This window comes from Castor canadensis, chromosome 17, assembly GCF_047511655.1.
Source record: "Castor canadensis chromosome 17, mCasCan1.hap1v2, whole genome shotgun sequence".
Lineage (NCBI taxonomy): Eukaryota > Metazoa > Chordata > Mammalia > Rodentia > Castoridae > Castor > Castor canadensis.
Genome location: NC_133402.1, coordinates 45,679,191 through 45,702,269, shown reverse-complemented (window position 1 = coordinate 45,702,269; position 23,079 = coordinate 45,679,191). Strand labels below are relative to the sequence as shown.

General features: G+C 37.4%; 1 protein-coding gene across 3 annotated transcripts in view; it reads right to left on the bottom strand.

Moving 5' to 3' along the window:
* Window positions 1–23,079, bottom strand: part of Kif15 (kinesin family member 15) — a 68,440-nt gene that overhangs the window by 19,247 nt on the left and 26,114 nt on the right. For all 3 annotated transcript variants that reach the window (XR_012443269.1, XM_074060204.1, XM_074060205.1), the window contains 13 exons: window positions 18,240–18,449; window positions 16,543–16,668; window positions 16,266–16,388; window positions 12,570–12,693; window positions 11,813–11,889; window positions 11,377–11,586; window positions 10,123–10,300; window positions 7,547–7,715; window positions 6,774–6,915; window positions 4,712–4,909; window positions 2,989–3,096; window positions 2,526–2,631; window positions 1,169–1,334 (listed from right to left, as the gene is read on the bottom strand). Coding sequence is in view for 2 of the 3 variants with exons in the window: in XM_074060204.1 (XP_073916305.1) it covers window positions 1,169–1,334; window positions 2,526–2,631; window positions 2,989–3,096; window positions 4,712–4,909; window positions 6,774–6,915; window positions 7,547–7,715; window positions 10,123–10,300; window positions 11,377–11,586; window positions 11,813–11,889; window positions 12,570–12,693; window positions 16,266–16,388; window positions 16,543–16,668; window positions 18,240–18,449 (1,937 nt within the window). In the remaining variant the exon portion in view is untranslated. The remainder of the gene's footprint in view (window positions 1–1,168; window positions 1,335–2,525; window positions 2,632–2,988; window positions 3,097–4,711; window positions 4,910–6,773; window positions 6,916–7,546; window positions 7,716–10,122; window positions 10,301–11,376; window positions 11,587–11,812; window positions 11,890–12,569; window positions 12,694–16,265; window positions 16,389–16,542; window positions 16,669–18,239; window positions 18,450–23,079) is intronic.

Genomic DNA, 23,079 nt, shown 5'->3' with positions numbered 1-23,079 from the left:
GACCATCCCAACTTACATAAGCCTAGAATGATGGAAAGTGCCTCATGGACTTGTGTAAATGCACATGGAACCATGTGAGATACACTGTACCACAGAGTAGCCTGAGGTGGATGGAAGCACAGGAGGGAGTGTCAGCCTGCAGCCACACTTCTTCATCCTCTGTCCTGTGGCTTCAACTACATGTGCTTAATTGATTGGTGATCTGGGGTGACTAGACTCAGAGGTTTCTAGCTAAGCACTGCCATTAATTTCCAGGTTCTGTTGATAGCCCATTTACCACATATTCTCCCAGCTCTAGGAAGGTTTTTGTGGTACTGGGGTTTGAACTCAAGGCTTTGCATTTACAAAGCAGGCACTCTACCATCTGAACCACACCTTTAGCCCTAGGAAAAGGTTTTAGGATGGCAAATGTGGCATCAATCTGAGCAATTTAGCTCTAGGCCATGCAAAACAGATGTCCTAGCTTATACATAGAAGGTTATTAGACATGCAGCTATCTACTGTACCAACTCAAGCAGAGCAGATGCAGCAAATTACAAAAAGAGTGAATTAGATGCTAAGAGATGGGTGGTAGGGAAGGGAAACATATACATGCATTTATGACATAAACAGTACAAATAGTAGGCAAAATTATTCAAGAAACATAGCAGTGTTCTGCTGTTTCACTCAGAGGCCTTGACAGCCTTTAAGTGCCACATGGAGAATAAGCAGCCCAGTAAGTGAATTTATTCACTGTGGAACCACCAACGCTGAGAATTACAATGTGTCCAATACATTTAAAAAGCCAGGAAGTACTTAATACTCTCAAGATAGAATTTAAAGACATAGCTAAATATAGATTCTTTACATTTTTGATCTTTTGATTTTTGATTCTTTACATTTTTGGCAAGTAAACACAAGGAAATTCAGATCCAAAGAGATTAGGAGAATCACTTAAAAAAAAATCACACAAAACTAATCTGTGGTGAAGCCAAGATTAAGTTCAGTGATTCATAGGTTAAGACAAACAAATGTCATGTGTAAGAAAAGATAGTTCACGTGCAATAAATCATCCATAAATTACTATGTTGTTTATTTAAACAGCTGAAGTAGGTTTACAGCCCTTGAACCTCAACTCATCCTGGGTTACAGCATTCAGGCACATTGAGCCACCACAGAACAACTCTACCTGACACTGTCCAGCTGAAGCTGCACGTGCACATGTCTTTCAGAAAGTTGGCCAAGTTCTTTCTCCTGACTCTCTTTGAATGAACTATATTCTAGTTTCACCAAAGAAAGTTCCTTGTCAGCAGACTGAAGAACTATTCGCAGGTCATGCACCTCACTTTTCAAAACTAAAAAAAACAAAACAAAAACAAAAACAAAATAAGTACACAACAGATTTCTTCACAAATGTTTTTAATAAAGCAAGTTTAAGTTTGATGAAACCACTTTAAGTACAGATGTTGAACTACTAAGTGTTAGGGACCCAGGAGCACTGAGATTTCTGCTTCCTTAGCTCATGGTTGTTCCTACAAAAAGGCAAGTTTCTACTAAAAAAGGGAAGCATTAACAACAATACCTCACTTGACTTTTGTCTGTCACTTGACTTTTCTAGATTTCTCCTATAGAATATACAGCAAAACTCTTAACACAAGGGGAAAAAAATCATGAGATTTAACATAGTTGAAGTAACCTACTCTTACTTATTGAAAATCCTTTGATAATGTACCAGGACTTTCCAATATGGGTCAAACGCTTCTGGTCATATGAAGAAACTCCAGGGCTAGGAATCTAACTCAGTGATAGAGTGCTTGCCTCATGTAACCTAGACCTTGGGTTCAAATCCCAGCATAGTGAAAAATAAAGAAGAAACTACAACTAGAAAATAAATGGCTATATCTTTTTTTGTTTTGTTTTTATTGTTTTAGCTTTACAGCAAACTAAGGCAAATACTTGGATGAAGGGAGAAATTAACCAAAAATTGGTTCATTAGCTATGATAACCCCATATCTACATATGTATGCAAATAATTCATGCTTTGCTTTGGCAATATTAAGGCATTCATCTTATGAATTCAAGATGCTTTATTTTCAAAGCTATTTAATTAAAATTTAAGAAATTATGTCATTTGTTTGTGGGCAAACCTGGGGAAAATTATCTTTTATGATATACTACTCTTATTTCACATTTGGATGCCAACTCAAATTTGGTTTTCCAACAACGGATAGCAACAAAACAATCAATCAAAAACCAGAGACAGTTGACAGAGTGGCTCAAGCAGTAAGAGCACCTGCCTAGCAAGTGTGAGGCTTTGAGTTCAAAGTCCAGTGTCACAAAAAAAAAAAAAGAGAAAAGTTTTTGGGAGCTGGAGATATAGCTCAGTGGGACAGAGCTTGCCTGGCATGTACAAGGCCCTGCGTTCAACTCCCAGCACCATCAAAAAAAAAAAAAAAAAACCAGAGACAGCATTCATTTAAATGAGTAAAAACTACTGAGTTAGAACATTCCTCCAGGTGACAAAGCTCATAATTGTTCAAACTTACAGTCATTCTTAGTCTGAGTATCTTGAAGCTGCTTTTCAAGAACATTTAACTGTGAGAGATGGTCTTGCTGTTGTTTGGTCCAATCACTTCTTTCTGATGAGAAAAGCTTTGGGAAAGAGAAAAATTCACTGGAAAACGAATACTGGCATTCTAAGACACAGTACAACTCACGAATTTGTCTGTTTTTCATGTCTAGTTTTAAGGTCTCCGACAAGAAGAAACCTGGCTACTCCATGAACTACAATGAACATGACCCACAAAGTAGAGGACCACGGCAAGAACGTGGACGGGCCATCCTGTTTTCTTGAAAACCAGTGGCAAGGGATCCACACTATTGACTACATCTGGCAGAACGCTGACTGCAAACCTCCCTCTCATTAGCACCATACAATGTGAATAAGGCTTTGTGAGGGCGTTTTTGCTGCATAAAGCTCTGAATCTAAGGCGATGCTTCCATCCTCACCTCCTGCATTTGTGTAGAATGGTGCTCCAGTTTGTCAACATGCTGTTGAAGCTTCAGGTTCTTATGTTCTTCTTCATCCAACTTGACTTGAAGAGCACTCATTTGTTCCTGCAACACGCAAACACCGGGTGCCAGTGGCTCATGTCACACCTGTAATTCTGTTACTCAGGGGGTAGAGATCAGGAGGATCACAGTTCTAGGCCAGCCCAGGCAAACAGTTCATGAGACCCTATCTCGAAAATACCCAACACAAAAAACAGGTCTAGCAGAGTAGCTCAAGTTGTAGAGCACCTGTGTAGAAAGCAAGAGGCCCTGGGTTCAAACCCCATTACTGCCCCTACCAAACAAACAAACAAAAACAAAAAAGCACCACACACAAAAAAAATTCTTTTACTGACAGATGGAAGCATGACTGCCTAGCATAAAGCCAGAAGTTAAAACCAAACCCCACCCAAAAAAAGAAAAATTCTTTGTCAACCGTCACTAGAGATAAGAAACCAAACCAAAAGAAACTCAAAACCTACTAGGAACTCAGCACAGAGGCTCATGCCTGTAGTACTAGCTACTCAGAAGGCGGAGATCGGGGGATGGAGGTTCAAGGCCAGCCTGGGCCAAAGTTCTCAAGAATTCAACTCTACCGATAAAAGCTGGGCATGGTGGTCACTTCCCAATTACTTGGGAAGTATAAAGAGGACGACTGGCCCAGATAGACCTTAGCATAAATGTTAGACCCTATTAGAAAAATTACTAAAGCAAAAATGGCTGGGAATGTGCTTCAAGTGGTAGAGTGCCTGCCTAGCAAATCCAAGGCCCTGAGTTCAAACCTCAGTACTGAAAAAACAAGTGATAAGAACAACAAAACCCAAAAACCCCTCATAGCAAAGGCCTGTTTGGAGCCAGCACACTTCCTGAGAAATAATCAGGACAATTTCTTATGTTTCAAAATTATGCTTATTGTCTGTCAAAGTGAGCAATTAAAACACAGAGGTGTGATTAAAACCCTGGATTAAAGTAAAGAACCATCTTGAGACTTCTAAGAGGCTTCCTCAGAGTTGCATGGGATCACTTCACCAGAAAGGCCTCTCAGGACTGGAAAGAGCAAACAAGTAGGATTTGCGGTGGTTTGTCCCACTCCAAGTTTTACTGGACAAGAGAAAAAAGTCCTTTTAATTATCAAACTAGCAGAATCCTGAGATAATCAAATTTCACAAGTTATTTCCAATATATTAAAAGCTGTCTAAAATTTGATCTATAGTAAGATTCTGTTAAGTACTTTAACCTCCTTTTTTGTCAGTTTTGAGATAAGGTCTCTCCATGTAGCTCAGGCTGGCCGTGAACTTGAGATCCTCCTGCCACAGCCTCCTGAGTGTCAGGATTACAGGCATGCCTGCTCAGCTAACTTTCTTTAGCAGACAGCACTATGCCATTTACCCAGTTTTGAAACTTGAAGCTAACAGTGTTTGTCATGAAGGGATCAAAGCCCACAGAGAGTGGAGAATAATTTGCTGAAGACTGCAAAATTAATTAATAGAACAAGAGTGGCTGGCTTCCAAGCTAGGAACTTTTAAGCACACATACTTAAAAAGGTATGATTTTAAAACTAAGCATGTTTGAACACTACAAATACAGGGTTAAAAAGTTAAAAATGAGTGGCAAGGAAAATTTACTTAAATAAATGTCCAATTACTTATGTTTTTCTTTTTTTCTGAAACTATAACATTACCTGTACTGTTCTCAGCTCTTCAGAAATCGCCTCAAAAGCTTGTTCATTCATCTCAGACGGAACAGGCTCATTTAAGATATCATTATCTAATCTGCTAGAATTCTGGGTGTGTATAGACCCAAACCTTCCCATTTCAGGGCTTAATTTTGGTACTTGTTGGGAACAAAGTTGATAAACCTTGGTTGGTGTAGTTATAATCTGTAAAACAATGATTACAAAAGATAATGTCAGCACACACATTTAGTAGTTTTATGATCAGAGGTTGGAAAATTAAGTCTATTCATCAAAAGAAAGAAAAGGTATCCTTGAGAAACAGCACAGAAATGATTAAGTGGAAATAAAAAAATAATTCAAGCAATAAACAATCTCTGAAAAACTCTACATATTTTTAGTCCATATATATTTACTACACAAAAAACTAAGAAAAAGGATTAAGTTACTTTAGGAATATGAGATGAAGAACTAGATTGGACCTAGATTGCACTGGTGCTCAAGTGGATCTTTAGTCTTAACTTGTCTGTATATTTCTTTTTAAACAAGGAGAATGTACTCATCATAAGGTATTCATATAGTTAAAAATACATAAATGAAAGATCAAAATTGCTAGGCCAGTCTTGACTTTATAATTCTATTGTACTAAGGGATCACCCGGGATTATAAAACAGCTGGCAATATTCTGCAAGTATTTTAATTTCCTATAAAAATTTAAAAGACCAACTTTTTTTTGGAGTTTGAACTCAGGTCTTTGCACCTGCAAAGCAGGCGCTTTGCCACACCTCCAGTCCATTTTGCCCTGGTTATTATTTGTGGAGATGCAGTCTAGCCAAGTATTTGCCTGGGCTAGCCTCAAACTGTGATCCTCCTGATCTCAGCATCTCAAGTAGCTAGGATTATACACATGAGTAACTGACACCTGGCTTAAAAGAGCACTTTTTTAAGAAAGCAAAGAAAACATTCTATCTAAGGAAAAAAATAGCATTTTCCAGGTTAAGTCATGATATATCAATATAATTCTTGTGCAGCTGCCCAAACAAACAAAAAATAAAATAAAAAAACCCCAACAAATACAGCAAATGACAGAAAGTTCATTTTTTTCCTTCAGACATGGAACAAATTTCAAAATATCATAATATTTAAGAAAAAAAAAGTTGTAGGATGATATGTATGCTGCCATTTGTGTAAAATAAGAAGATAGGTGGTGACGTTAATTTGGTGACACTGGTTGCTGATGGATAGCAAAGAAAAGACTTGCCATTGAATACCTTTAAAAATTTCAATCATATAAATTATCTTTTCAAATAAATGAATAAAATTACTTAAAAAGCAGTCTTCTATCAAGTGACACAGAAAGCATCACTGCAAAAAAAGGACCATCACAGATAAACATCTATTTGTGTTTTTGTTTAAGATGGAACTTTCAGAGAATTTGGTACAAAAGCTATAGTCACCTCATTGGCATCACTGTCTCAATCTTTTGCTTTCCTTAGATAGCTCCTCTTCTCTCCTCATTCTTAGATGTTCACACATTTTCTTTTATGAGGACTGTATTTAGGACATTTTTCTTATTAGAGAAAAACTCCTCCTACTATTTCCAAGTGTTATCTGTGATTATTATATGAATACTATATGAATACATTCTCCTTGTTTAGTGTTCTTTGTGTTAGGATTTCTATTCTATGGAGAGCTCTGAACAAATGTTACATTATAAGAACAGCTGTCTTTTACTGAGATCTATCAAGTACCAGGCATTTTATTAGTGACCTCAAAAACCTTAAAAACCCTGCAATTAAAATACATTCATCTTCAATTCAGAGATGAAATTAAGAAACCCTGCATAACGTTAATGGCAGATTAGAATTTGATTCCAAATGCTATTTTTTTTTTTTTGCTGCTGCTGATGGGGATATACATCAGAACGTGATGTAATCTCAGTGTGACCCTGAAGTTAACTGGCTCAAGGAATGCCATCTGTATCTGGATATTAACCAGGCAGGCTCTCTCCCTTACTAATAAAAAGACACAGCACTGATTAAAGATGGAACTATTTCTTCAGATAACCTACCTTCAGTGTTTCAGCATGAATTTTGTTCAGCTGAGAAACTTCTTGTCGCTTGCAGGCTTTTGTTGCTTCCAAAAGGTTTTCAAGATTCAGGTTCGCTTTTTGCAAGGACTGAAGCTCTGATTCCAATTCTACCTGCCTTTTCCTAATAGATATTGTAAAAGTAAGTAATGTGGAATATTTGTAAAGTACTTTATACAGTTTATGTTTTCATACACCTAACAGTTATCTCTTTATAAGAAATACTCTCTCAAATCATTACCTTCATTTTCCAACTGGGCAAAATAGGGCTCAGAGACTGATGACTGTTTAGGGTATTCAACTAGTAAGTGGCAGCACTCTAATTAAAAAACCCAAGTAGTTCATAATGACACCATATGTGATACGTCCTTTTTAAAACAACTTCTTTATATTTTAGAATAGCATTAATCAGTTATAATAGAAATGTAGCTTATCTTTTCTTTTAAAAAAATGAGCATCAAAGTAAGACTTTCATGGTTCATAAATTCTGTAACAGGATGAAGAATTTACTGTGCAAGTTCAATTGAATCCCAACAGGAGAGTACTGCTTTAACATTTTTATCATATAGCTCATTAAATATATAGTAAAGGACTAAAAAATAAAATCCTTTTTACTGTGTGCTAAAACAAGTTAATTGCTAGTATTAGAGTTTAACATTTAAAGTAAAATGCTCAATTAAAATATAGATATTAACATTAAAGCAAATCAATACTGTAAGAAAACAGGTACGCACAAATGTATATTTACACTTTACCGAGTTAGTTCTTTGAATTCTTCGTATTCTTGCTTTGAATTATTCAGCTCTGTCTGAATCTGCAGGAGCTGTGCTTTTAACTTTTCAGTGTTTATGAATGAACATGGTTCTTTTGGAGCTTTGGGAGAAAATTCTTGATGACCTGATAATAAGGAAACAATGGCAGACTCTGAAAGACAAAAATAACAAAACACATTTTCTGAGTACTCTGTTAATTATGAATTTTGAGGCACAGGGAGTATAAACAAGATAGGGGTTGGAAGCCAGACATGGTGGCACACACCCATAAATCCCAGCACTTGGGAGGCTGAACCATGAGAGTTCTGTGCTACACTGTGAGACACTGTCTCAAAAACAAGAGAGAGAACAAGGGTGGGAGGAAGGTGGAGGTAGAGGAGGGGAGGGAAGGGAGAAAGGAATAAAAGAAGGAGGAAGGAGGGAAGGAGGGAAAGGAGGGAGGGAGGAAGGAAGGAAGGACTGCGTTGGAAGTCGGGCCCTAAAACATAAGTGCCTATACCTCAGGCAGGAGACACAGTATACCAAGGAAGGATTAGATGTCATGTTCAAGAAGCAAAGAGGCCACAGGATAGAGAAGCATAATAAAGGTGACACCTTTTCCACTAGAAGAGCAAGCTAACAATGACTAATGTGCAACTTGCATAACACTGGATAAACATCTCATAGTTGAACTTGAAGTAATTAGTACTAGCTGCCAATTTGAACAGTCAACGAAATTACTTAGAAAAGAAAATAAATAGCACGGGAAGAACTTGGTATCATCACCCAGGTGGAAAGTGTTCACTTTCAGGGATTGCTAGCAAAATGAGTATGTCATAGAGATTTCACTGAGTTCCAGCACCTCGAAGTACCATGTAAGATTTGCTTAGAGAATGGTATGTTAAGAAGCTGGTCCCAGAAATTATCATTAATATCTTTTAGAAGTAGTCAAGATGTTATGGAGGCCAAAACTGCCAATAAAATATAGAGCACTGTAGAGAAAAATAGTTGAAATGAAACTGAGATCTGTTCTTAATTTATTATCTGAAGTCTTGGTCTCTTCATAACCCAAATACTGTGAATCTTTTATTAACAGAATAGAAAAAGGTACAAAAGGAAAAGCTTAAAAGGAGAAAGGGCTTGGGAGTGTAGCTCAGTGGTGGTCCTGGATTCAATCCCTAGCACTGAAGGGGGTTTAAAAAAAAAAAAAAAGAGGAAAAACAAATGAAAAGCAAGGAGACATCTTCTATATGAGTGCAAAATAAAGATTAGAACTTTCTTAATCTAAAAAACACAAAGGTGGAGACTGTGATAAAAGACCATAATACTAAGAATATGGCAAACAGAATTTGTTATCAAATCCCAAGCTGTAAATTAGCTTTAGTCCTAACTAAACCATTTCTCATGGAGTAAAAGAAAACTTCAGGAAATAATATAGCATTCACAGAGTTTGTGAGTGCTACATCATAACCACAACATCAGGACATGAATCTGACCCCTATTCTATTGTTCACCTTGTATAGATAGACCTTAGCCAAATAAAACATTTCAACTCTATTTTTTCAATTTTGATTAGTTAACTACTTACAACTTCAAATCCTTTTTTCGATGGTACTGGGAGGTTTTTATTTAGGGTTTAGCACTCCAGCCCAACTTCAAATACTTTAAATAGGAAAATTCTTGTTACGATTTGGATCTGAAATGTTCCCCAAAGGCTTATCATGTTATTGAAGGCTTGGTCCTCAAATGCAACAGTGTTCGGGAGTGGGACTTTTGGGAGGGGTCTGGATCACGAGGGCTCTATCTCCATGATGGATTAATTTATTGATCGATTCATAGCTTAATGGGCTATAAGGAGGAGGTGGAAATTTTAGTTGGAGGAAGGGTGTAGTTTGTTCCTGGCCCCTTTCTCTGTTTCTCTGCTTCTGGGCCACCATGAACTGAACAACTTTGTTCTGCAGTGTACTCCTGCCATTATATTCTGTCACAGTAATAAAGCAACAGAGCCAACCAAACTAAACCAAAATAAATGAAACTACGCCAAAATAAACCTTTCTTTCCTTAAATTGATTTTTTCAAGTAGTTTGTCATACAGAAAGCGAACATAATTCTATTTAATATAAATTAAGTCATGCATGAATAAATCTTTTTATCAGTAAAACAGAAATACAATGGAATTTCCTTGCTAAAGCTATTAGCTTCAATAATAACTCTTGTGTTTTTTTGAGAAAAAAGTTTAATTTCATTTTTATAACATAAAAGAATGAATATGTATATAAGAAATTAGCACAGCAGTTCTGAAGGATAAAATGAAGACCCTAATTGCAAGGGACTACAAATGCTCTCAAAATAGCTCCTTCTGGCTGGGTGTGGCAGTGCATGGCTTGTAATCCCAGCTACACAGGAAGCAAAGGTAGGAGGATCAAGAGTATGAGGCCAGCCGGGGCAAACGTGGAGGACCCTATCTGAAAAACAACGTGAAAACAAACGTACTAGGAGTGTGACTCAAGTAGTACAGATGCTTGCCTAGCAAGAGGCCTGAGTTCAACCCCCAGTACTAGGAAGGAATCATTTCTTACCTTTGTGGTTTTTGTCTGTGCCAGATACTTCAGAGAAAGCTTTTTCTAGCCTTGCAATGGACTGGGCATCCATTTCTTGGGCTCTCTTCACAGGCTCTAATAATTTCAGTTTTCTATTCTCCTCCCTGAGGGAATGATTTTCCATAGCATATTTTACGACTCTTGGGTGGTGATCTATCTGTGAGAGAAGAAGTACACATTTTATATATTTACAAATATTTCCTTAGTGAGCTAGTTTCTCTGAAAAGCCATTAGAAAATTTTAGGAACACCCATGCAATACTAGTCTGTGCGGCAACCACCATGAAAGGAGACTGGACTTGGCCTTGGTGATGATATTGAAATGCACACATCCCACAACTGTTTTGCAGTAGGTTGCTTGAAACATCCACCCAGATACCTGGGGAGAGAAGCACAAGAGCGTACAACCTGGCCCAAGATTAGATTGCTCTCTAAGAAACACTGACTAAGAAAGGCAAAGTGCAGAAAAATATATAAAAGAAATGAAAGTATCTATCCTATTAGTTGAACATCCATTTAAAACTCTGGAAAGATACACAGAAAGCTAATGACAATTTTTTTTTTTTTTTTGGTGGCACTCGGGTTTGAAGTCAGGGCCTTGAGCAAGCACTTTACCACTTGAGACATACCCCCAGACTTACTTAGTTTTTTATTTTTTTGTTTGTTTGTTTTTGTGGGTCTGGGGTTTGAACTCAGGGCTTTAAAGCAGGCACACTACCACTTGAGCCACATCTCCAGCCCATTTTGCTCTGGTTATTTTAGAGATGGGAGTCTCACACCTATTTGCCTGGGCTAGCTTCTAACTGTGACTCTCCCCATCTCAGCCTCCAAAGTAGCTAGGATTACAGATAAGAGCCACTGGTACCAGCTTCTTATTTTGGTTTTTAAACTAAGAGCCTTTGTTACCTATTCATCCTTCCCAAGGGAAAAGGAAAAACAACAAAACTTCAAAAGGCTCAACTCTGAACAGACTACTGATTCAGAAAGCCACAATTGCCCATGGAGTGAAATTCTGCTTGGCCTGCTAAGGTTTAGTGCTATGAAGTAACATCGCTGTAGTATCTTCCCTGTTCCAACTTCATATATAACCATTCCGGAAAAAGGTAGAAAGGAATTATGCAAATCACACTGTCACTTGAATTCATTTAAACCAATTTCCACTTTATTAAACATCAAGTACTTGGTGACAAATTTAAATTTGCTTTGAACTTCTTTTATGTTAAGAAATACTCACTTGTTCACGCAGAGTTTGAATCTCATCCCTCAGTTCTGATAGCAAACGATCTTGCTCCTCAGGCAGGAAACTTCCCCGGGATTCCTTGTGGAGCTTCTCTAGGCGTGTGATTTGATCTTCTCGGAATTTCATAATCATTTTACTAGACTGAATAAATTTTTCCTTTTTGAGGGTGAGGTCTTCTAATTGGGTAATTTTTTCTGCCAGAGACTTAAAAAATTCATAGTTTGGTTAAACTTCCAGCTTCCCTAAAAGTTTTCATAAACCCAGCAACAAATACTAACTGCAGATTTTATCTTAAAGATAAAATTATACTTTCACAGCCCTCCTTTACTTTCTGTATTAATCTGATACTATTTATTTTAATCAGTAAGGTAGCAAAAGCCACATGAAATGCTAAAATATCTTGAATATTTTCTCCTAATTCAGTTCCTACCTTCTTTTCCTGCTCAGATTTCTTAAAGAATAACATTGCTTCCAGGAAATGCTCTAAATAATTCATCTTCTCTTTGTCTGTGATTGAGCCAGCAAGAAAGAAAGGAAAAGGGGGGGGGGAAATGTTTATTTTTCAAACCTTAAACCAAGAGATGAATAAACAGTCTTTGATTGACTGCTCTCAACTAATCTAAAAGAGCCAGACTCTTATCACTGAATTATCGTTTTAAATTGGCCCACTCAACATATTAGCTATTCTCCAAAGAAAAACAAGTTTCTCTTTATTTAGTTAACATGAACGGATTACCTATGGTATGTCAGAATTAGAAATGGGTGGATCTAAAAAAACAACATGGGGGAGTCCCAGGTTTGACTCTGGAGATCTAATGAACACTCTTCCTTTTATGGATTTCAAATTCATTCTCTACTAGCTACCCTTTAAAGAAAAATCTCTCCTATCCAATTTACTAGACATGTGTGGATTTTATATGTTATTACAGAACCTGGAAGTGATCTAAATGAAATTTACTTGTCCCTACTTTTAGCACTTATTAGGGATGAATTATTCAAAATTATTTCGATTCCTCCTCCTCATATCTCACACAACTGCCTATGGCACCTATATCTGATTACAAACGTGTTCCTATATAGGTGAAATAAACAAAGCCTTTTTGTATTGTGTCTACCCATCAGCAGAGGGCTTAATCTAATATTTGGACTTGTTTTTTTCCAGGATGAAGGGTGTTGTTTTTTCCTACCTTTGGTCAGAAAACTTCCCAGTAGTATCTGCCCAGAAGTAAGCTGAGCCAGTTGTTCTCTGAGCCTCTTCACTTCAGCTTGGAGCTGGATCACATTTCCTTGGGTATCTTCATTTACCACCGCCTGTTTAAGAATTATAAAGCATTAAAAGACTGCTTTTTGAGTTGTATAATCCTGACTTTACATTTGTTTGGTATAATTTGGAGTGATGAACATCAGACAAAACTGTGCTTCCATCTAACACACAGTAAAAGTCTACCAGAAAGCCAGATAAAGTTCCTCACACTGTAATCCCAGCTACTTGGGAGGTGGAGAAAGGGAAAAATCACAGTTCAAGAACAGCTGGGGAAAAAGTTAGCAAGATTCCATCTCAACTAATAAGCTGGGAGTGGTGGGACATGCCTATCATACAAGCTATGTGGGAGGAATAAATTGGAGGAGCACTGTTCAGATTGGCAGGGCAAAAAACATGAGACCCTATTAGAAAAATAACTAAAGCAAAAAGGGCTGGGGATGTGGCTCAAGTGGTAGAGCACCTACCTAGCAAATGTGAGTCCCTGAGTTCAAAACCAAGTATTACCAAAAGCCACCAAAATCAAAGTGTGCTAGAGTAGGAAGGAAGCTTCACTTTCCTGTGCTTTTATGCCTAGAGCAGGGCCAGACAAGTGCCAACCAGGATCTCTTCCCCTTCCCCAGCTCCCACTTAAATCCTGTTCTGTTGATCATCATAGGACACTGTTAGGCTAGGCCACCCTTGGGACCTGAGTATATTGCCCTAATCCTTCTCCTGAGTATAGTACTCTCTACCTTACCAATGAAGAAGAACAAACACATCAGTGAGTGCCCCTTCCTGCCTGTCCTAACTCCCTATGATGATGGGGCCTACCTATGATCACCAACAGGGCTTGGCTGGGCTCCATCAGCTTGGCAGAAAAAACCCTCTCCAAAGGAATATAACTCTTCATTTTCTAAACAGCCCTCCTAGAAGGAAGCATTGGTTTCACAGATCCATTTGTTTTTTAACCACACTAAACAGTACCTTCATTTTCTTAAAGAAATGCCTTGTTTAAGACGACCTCTAAAAGGTTAAAAAGGCCCACAACCAAATGTACCACTGTGGTATGGGATGTCAGTAGTTGGGAAGCTGCACATGTATGGGGCAGGTAGTACATGAGATCTCTCTGTACTTTCTGGTCAGTTTTGCTGTGAATCTAAAACTGCCATAAAGTAAAGTTTATTAATTAAAAAAATTAGTTTTAAAAAATGGAGGAGAAATGCCCCAAACAATGTATGCACATATGAATAATAAATAAAGAAAAAAAAAGGCTCACAAAACCTATAGGCTGATAACAAGAGCCAACTACTAACCACCAACCAGACCAAAGGGACCCAACTGTGAAATACTCAAGTTAACTCCTAAGGAAAACACCCTCTGACAGCCCCAGGGTCCCCTGTGTTCTTGTCTTAGGCCCAGCCTAAGGATGAGATTTAAAAAACTCATCCTCAAACAAGTCTTAGATACCCCAGCACTGCGAGGCCACAGCAGAGGGACTTACCATTGATAGTGATTAGTATAAAGCTCCTGGTTCTGTTGTTCTCTGTTAAGAAGCCATTTCCAGTTACTTCTGATTTTTACAGCCAGTCTCATGAGGCACTTTTGACATCACTGTCACATCAGTGACATCATAATTCTAATTATCACTGCAGTTCTACATTCTCCAAAAACTTCAAATAAGTCCCAGAGAAAAGGTGAGGAAGCTCTGTAATAGCTTTTTCTCATAGGTGACCGAAACTCACAATGATGTGTGTGGAGGTAATAATCCAAATAAATTAAATGAAGGACTAGACTGTACTCTACCCAGGGGAATAGATAATATGGACCACTTCACTCTGATAAGATCATCAGGGAGTTTACTTAGAAGGAAAGATGACTAATTGTCCCCTTAAAAGAGAAAAGGAAATTAATCTACCAATTTATGGCACTGTCCTCTTGTCTGAAACCAAAGGGGGCTCCAACCTCTATAAAGTGAGGGACTCCTTTTTTATTTCAACACTGGGGTTTGGACTCAGGGCCTCACCTTTGCTAGGCAGGCACTCTACCACTTGAGCCACTCCATCAGCAGTGAGGGACTCCTTCACTGTCTACACTGGGTTGAGTTGGCAAAGTGCTGCTCATAGGCAAAATACAGTCCAAGGTCTTTTCTCATATTAAGCTGCATTGGTGCACAGCCACATGCATTTGCTTACATATGGCCATGGCTACTTTCTCACTACAAAGGTGGCACTGAGTAGATGGAAGGGACCATGTGATCCAAGAAGCATAAAATAGTTACCACTTGGCTCATTATAGAAAAACTTTTCTGATACCAGGTATACATCAATATCAAAGAAGCTTCTTTTTTTTTTTTAAATAAGTGGTACTGGCGTTCAAAATCAGGGCTTCCTACCCCCAGCCTTTCAAAGAGGCTTCTTAATAAGGAATGCCTGAAGACAGAAACAACTTGAAAGGCAATATTTGCCACTGCTATCAAATTACTTTCATAGCATACCCTTCCCTACTATATGTATCACATGTCTAAACAGGACATGCACATAAACACACACACACACACACACACACACACACACACACACACCCCAGCTCTGCTAGCATTGTTCAGGCAAATTTAATCCTTGACCCAACTGCAAAGAAAAGCTGCCTTAAGAAAAAACTAAGTAGAGGAAGCAGGAGGATAAAGAAGGATGGGGGCGGGGGGTGAATCTAACTAAGATATATTGGAAGTACTTATGTAAATGCCACAATGTACCTCTCCCCTACAACTATAACTACAATATGCTAATAATAATAAAAAAAGAAAAGACAAGAAAAAAGAAAAGCTGCCAGAGTAGTTCAAGTGGCAGAGCACCTTCCAGGCAAGTGTGAGGCAGAGTTCAACACCCAGTACTACAAAAACAACAACAACAACAAAAAACCCAAAACAAACAAAATTCAGCTAGGTATGGTGGCTCATAACTACAATCCCAGTTAAAATAGGAGGACTGTGTCCAGCCTGGGCAAAAACGAGAGACCCAAACTCAAAAACAACCAAAGCAAAAATGGCCTGGGGGTGTGGCTCAAATGGTAGAGTGCCTGCCTAGCAATCACAAGGTCCATTGCCAAAAAAGAAGAAAAGGCACAATGAGCAGAACAATAACAACTATAAGACTTAGGTTTCAAATTATATGTATGTTTATACAGTTGCAAAAAATGAAATTGAAGGGCTTATACCTCACATCTACCATATATGAGGACCTGGGTTTGCTCTCCAGCACTAAAAAAACCATCCGACATAAAACTCTTGTATACAGTTAAGATAAACTTTTATAGAGAAACAAACAGATGTTAATAATAATAGTAATAATAGGACAATCCCCAAAATAGTATGCCTAAAGTGGTTTTTTTTGGGCTTTTTTTTTTTTTTGGTGGTACTGGGGCTTGAACTCAGGGCCTATACCTTGAGCCACTACATCAGCCCCTTTCCATGATGGGTTTTTTCAAGACAGTGTCTGGTGAACTACTTGCCCAGGCTGACTTTGAACGATGATCCTTCTGATCTCTGCTTGCTGAGTAGCTAGGATTACAGGTGTGAGCCACTGACATCCAGCTAAAGTGTATTTTTCTAGCTTACTTAATATAGTATACTCAGAAATTTTACCTTGTTTTTAATCAGCTTGGCTCTTTGAGCAAAATTAAGTGTTGACAGGGTTTCCCCAAAACACTTGGATCCGGGATGAACATTTGCAATTATGGCTGTTTTGGCATTACCACCAAGAGAATCCTGTTCAATGACATGAATGGTATACATTTGTAATTGACCACAAGATCTTTTTAAGAAAAGAAATACTGTTGCCACCAAGGCTGAGAGATTATTCTACTACCAATCTTAGTGAGTATAACTAAAAAGAACCCAGATGCCCAATGATCTACTTTACCCGTAGTAAGAAGGTAAGTTTGGAGTCTCTGTAGCAAATGTGTCTCTGTTTTCCATTGCCCACATCAACGAGTGCAGTAATCACTTGGCCCAGGCAACTCAATGATCTGTTTATGTTACTTGCTTCCTAAGGCAATGGGAAAGGACAAAAATTTAGAGACAGGTCACAGGCAGCACACGCCTATAATTCTAGCACTAAGGAAGCTAATGCAGGAGAACCACAAGTTCAAGGCCAGCCTAGGCTACAAAGCAAGACCCTGACTCAAAAAAAAAACAACAACAAAAAAAATGGCATATTAATACATTAGTTACTTTTTGGTATTTTGACTTAAAATATACCTAGCAGGTTGACAATTTGGGACAGAAAGGCAATCTAGGGAAATATTAGTTAAGGAAAACTAACACTACAACTGAAAAAAAAAAAAGTTCAGCTATCTCCTAAATTTTTCCTATTTGATAAACACTGTAACTTTAGAATGGTAGAAAAGCAATACACAGCAGTAGAAACTGTACTTTATCTTTTGGTTTCTTTCTTTTTATTTTTTTTTCTTTTTCTGTACTTTACCTTTTGAGTTTTGATCTTTTTCCAAGTGTATTACAGTGTAACGCTTTGTGAGGCTGGTCAGCAGCAGTAGCTATAGCTCCCAGCCAGCCACAAGATCAGGAGGAGAAACCAATAAAGTGCGTTGCTAAGCTAGGGTGTTCAGCAGGTTATGTGTATTAAATGAATTTTTGACTTTCAATATTTTCAACTTACAATGGGTAATTTTATTATGCCTCATAGCTCAAAAGAAACATGAGCCTTAGTTTGCTTAAAACTGCTGAGCTCAGGAGGCCCAAATCTCACTATTAATGCAAAAAGTAGATCTCATCTCCACCATGTCTGTTCCTCTCCCCTAATTCATGTATATCCTAAACTACAGAATCTGTCCATATTTTAATGACTATTAACATTTCAATATGTATATACATAGTGACAATACATATTACTTAGAAGTTCTTGTCCTTCTGCTAGTACCTCAGCCTAGAAGGAGGTCTTTCCCACCTTAAAGACTAAACATAACTGGTTTCTTTCTCTTCAGGCTTTCCCCTCTTGATTCTGGCAGTGCTGGGTCAGAGTCCAAGGTTTTATAAAATAGATTTTCTTTGTGAAATCACCAATTTGCTCAAAGTTCCCACTGTTCAGAAAGTTGAGCACAAATTTGGCCTAGTATTCCTGGTTCTCTATGACCCAGGCCTACTTGCCTGTGTAACCAACCCATCATTCACTGACCCACACTGAAAGTCAAGTGCCATACTCATCATGCATATACACAGTTAAGTCTTGAAATGTCACTCTGCAGGGCACATATTCCGTTCCTCTCTCCCTACCCAGATCTCTGCTTCTGTTGAGAGGACAACTCAAAACTATTTCTTTTCCATATTTCCCCATACAGTCTACATCACACCTTTCTTTCTAACCCTTGCTGCCTCTTGTACCACTGTCTCATCTGGAAAGAATGATAACATTCTTCCTAGTGACAGACTTGCCCCACTCCCGTTAATGGGATGTTTACTCTCCCGCCTCATAGCAAAAGTTTCTGTTCCTTTTCGGTAGAAGCAATTTTTCCTTTTTTTGCAGTTCTCACAATACTTAGCGTGGTACTGACTTCTAGTAAGAATTCACATACAAGTTGAAGACCATAATTTCATTCTTACCTTCAACCTCATTCCTTCTGCATGGGTATCTTTTTGTCTTTCAGACCCTGCTAAATCCACAAGGTTGAGCAGGGAGGTCCGTATATTCACAGTCTCACTGCTTTTTTCCATTGACTCTATTGTGATTGTAAAGACTGCGTGAGATCTAGAGGATTCTCTATTCATTGATGTTGACGCCACACGTCTGTTCCTCCATCCTCCAGACAACACCTGGGCAAAGGAAAACATATTACAAGAAGTCACAGAGGACTTAAGACAAACTTAATACACAAAATGAACACTTGAGAACCACTCATTCTACCAAGAAAAATACTAACATATAATTATGTAGTTATCTACTTTTACAACATTTGAAGTGTATTTTCCCTCTAGAACAGGCATAGGGAATACCTATGGGCCTTCCACAGTTACCTAGTTTTGTGAGAAAAATATTATCACAAGTTCCAAGAGGTACATATTAGCCACCAAAATCATAGGAAATCTGTAAAGAACAGTGAGAAGGATTACTGGACCATCAAACAATAGTCCAGTTGTCTTCTTTACCTCTCTATGTTACAGAAAGAGAACAAACAGGAAGTCAGAGGGTATAGATCTAGGACTGGATTTGTCATCTCCTGTTTATATAACACAAATCAGAAAATCTCTCTGAAACCCAATTCTTTACCTAGATAAGAATTCTGAACCAAAAATAATTCTAAAAAACCTCTGAATTATCTTCAAGTCCAAAGGTTTATTGTTTCCTGTTTTGTTTTCCCTCTCTATTCCCTATGCCAGGCAAGATACAAAAAGGTTCATACTGCAGACTCTGGAATCAGATGAGCATGAGTTCAAACCCTAGCTCCAATATTTATTAGGTGTGGTCTGGAGCCAGTTGAATCTTTTCAAGGTTCTGGCTCTATGTTGGAAAAATGAGACTATAAAGTGCAATGTGCATATGGGTCACCTAGGGATCTTGTTAAATTCAGATTCTGACTCAGTGTGTAGCAGTGGGCCTGAGACTGCATCTTTAACAAGCTTTGGGGTGATTCTCGTGGTCTGAGACCCACATTTTGGGCAAGATGGTTATAATATGTATAAGGTAAAACAAGTAAATTAGTATCTTTACTTCAAAGAGTATATTGAAAATTAAATGAAATAATGTATTCAAAGGAAGTCAGTACATTGCTTGGCACATATACTCTGTAAATGCTGGCTTTCAAAACCCTCTATTAACTAGCCATGGTATAAAATTAAAATTATTTATTGGTGCTAGAAACTGAATCAGGGCCTTGAGCATGCTAGGCAAGCATATTACTACTGAGCTATATCCCCAGACAATAAAATTGAAATCATATTTCTTAATAGTACTTTATATTTCTTTTCAATAACATTAAGTGCTGTATATTAGATATTAAATTGTAATACATTCATATAGTTACAAAAAAAAACAAAAAAATGAGAGCTCCTCAAACACAGGACAAATTAATCCCAAAATACTATTATTCAAAAGGGGCAAGATGTAAAAGCAGTGCAGTATGCCAAAACCAAAACTACTTGGTGAATGTTCATAGATTGAAAGACTTGATATTGTTAAGATGTTCTTTCAAAAACAATTGACACACTCAACACGATCCCATTAAAAATCCCAGCAGCCTTTATTTGTATAAATTGATAAGCTGGTTTTATGTAAATCACAATTCAAAAGACCAGGAATAACCAAAATAATCATTAAAAAGAACAAACTTAAGAGGAGTTTACTATATGTGACCACAAGAGTTACTACTCAGAAACAAGTTACAATAATGAAAATAGTTTGGATCAATGAAAACAGACATACAGATCAATGGAACAGAATACAGTCAGATATAAACTCATACATGGATGTCCCACTGATTTTCATCAAAGGTGTACAGGCAATCCAATGAGAAAGTAATTTTTCAACAAATCATGTTGCAGACTGAATCAAAAACAAAAGGGCAAGAAAGAAGAAAGAAGCCTTTGAATAAGACAAACAAAAACACACCAAGAAAGATGTAGAAACCAGTCAATAGCATCAACATCATATTAATAAGTAAATTAGATATGTTCATGAGTGGTTAAAAAAAATCCAAAATAGGTATGTAGAAACCTCTAAAACATTAAGACACAGAAGGACTGATAAGAAAACAAATACTAGAATGCTGAGTGGTATATGAGCATCAGATGAAGTAGATTTCTAAGGCAAATTGTATTAATAGGAAAGCATAAGGTCAATGAAAAATACAGATTCCAAACAAAGGAAGATCTAGCTCTATACCTGAAATATGCAGCTAGTGAATCAGTCTATTTCTGTGTGTGTGTGTGCGCATTATATAGGCCAAAACTGAGAAGACAAAATCAACAACTCAGTGACAGATCAATACATCTCTCTGAAGAATGGACAGATTATACAAACAAAAACATTAACAATATAAAACCTTTATCCAAGGATATACATTCTTCTCAAACCTGTAAGATTCATTTACAAAAACTGGTGACTTCACTAATCCTCCAACCCCAATGCAGTTAAGAATCAACATAAGAAATAAATTAGAAATTCTACATGTTCAGGAATTTAAAATTTACATTTGTAAATTATTCAAAAATTATAACAGAAAAACCTTAGATCTACATGGTAATTAAAATAGTAAAACATGTAAAGTTAAGAAATATTAAGAATTAAATTTATGGTATTCTATATATTACCAACAAAGGTCAAAATGAGTTAAGAATTCAGTTTACAAGGTGAAAAAAGAACAGGATGATAGATGGGCATAGGGTACACACCTATAATCACAGCACTTGGGAGGCAGAGGCAGAAGGATCACCAGTTTGAGGCCAGTCTCAGCTACATAGTGAGACTGTCCTTCCCCCGACCCCCAAGAAAAGCATGAAAATCCCACAAGAAAGTAAAAACAAAGGAAACATTGAAGAGCAAGGATGTATAAACAATATCAGCTATAGCAAATGTCAAAGAAACAGTTACAGCAAAGATTTTAAGAAATGAGACCAGCAAGAATAACTTCTGGTAATGTATTTGAAAACTGAAATAAAATGGAAATTTTTCTAGAAATACATAATTTATCAAAACTGATCCAAAAAGAAATAAAACGCCTACAGAGCTCTACTAAAGAATCTTTATGTGAAGTTATATGTTCTCAGTGTGTGGGGACATGGTTCAATGGTAGAGTGCTTGCCTATCATATGGAGATCTGATTTGATCTCCAGCACGCCATGCACAAAAATCTTCTCACAAAAGAACAAGGTGCAGGTGATTTTGCAGATGATTTCTATCATACTTTCTAAGACTAGCTCATTCCAAACACAAAAACCTCCAGAAAATTGCTAAAGGTGACAATAAATAAGACAAGGAAAGTAGGACAAAGGGAAATTATAAGGTTGGTCTCAATTTTGAAAATGGGGAAAAATGAAATCAGTTGCAAGCTGGGCATGGTGGTACATTTCTGTAATTCCAGCACTTGAAAAGATGAGGCAGGATTTGGTTATAAATTCAAAGCCAGCCTGGGCTGCATAGTGAGACCATGTCTTTAAATAAAAAAAAAACAAAAAAAACAAAAAAAACCCTGCATTTTTGTACACCTCAAACAGAATGCAATTTTAAGAGATTGTAACAGCAAAAAAGGTGTACTGGAATAAAGCTAACAAAAAAATATGTAAGACTTTTATGAGGAAAACTATTAAAAAACCTAAATAAACAAAGAGACATACCATGTTCATGTATGGACTAAGTATTTTAATGGTGCTAATCTCTCCAAATTGGTCTATCCACTGTAAGGGAATTGTAATCAAAATCCCAACATGATTTTTGAGCATATATATGGAGTCACATGTAAAACCCATCTTTATTGAGGGAATCTTAAGTTTAAAAAGTCTGAATCAGCAGTTATTAAAGATGGACGAACAGGGCTGGGGTAGCTCAGTGACGGAGTGCTTGCCTAGCCTGTTCAAGGTCTTGGATTTGATCCCCAGTACTGAAGAAACAAATGAAATGCAATACAGATAAATTTCATAAGCTATGTTGAGTTTTTAAAAGGGCTGGTAGCATGGCTCAAGTGGAAGAGTGCCTAGAAAGTGTGAAGCCTTGGGTTTGATCCCCAGTACAGAAAAAAAAAAAGTCACAGAAAGCTAAACATCTTTTTTCTTCAAAAAAAGAAGCAAAGCCAATATACTAATGCATACATACATGTCATTTAAAAGTGGAAGAAAATGATAATGGCATTCAGCACAGTGCTTATTTTAGGGGAGAGCCAGACATGAAATAGGGAGGACCACCAGGGTAAACAGGACAGTAGGGATGATGCAAGTTCACTTTACATTATATTTGGTAACTTACATACATGTGGCAATATTTTGTATGCATCAAATATCACATTATAAAAAATTATTTAAAGTCAGTTAGCCAGATCAGATTGCATAAAATTAGAAGTTTTTTTTATAAATTTCTGTTGATGTGCTTGTTTGTCCTGAGTTAAAAACTCAGAAACTGGATTTTGCTATCTCACAACAAGCAGAAGTAAAATGTAGAGCCACCTGGTAAAAGGCCAATGTTCCCAGGAGCTCCTCAAACAGGCAGCTCATGGGAGGAACAACTAAAGAAACATAGTTGCTCAGTTGATGGGGTGTCTCAAGTGCCAGAATGCTTGCCTAGCAAGCAAGAGGCCCTGAATTCAAACCCCAAAACCTCCCCTACTTCACAAAAAAACATGAAGAAATATGGACGATAATGAATTCTCATCCGCAGGTTTGTTTTTTTATCCTTTTATTATTCTTTTGTAACAAATGTTCCCAGGGACAGGGGACAGGAGAAGGGAGAAGAGGGGAA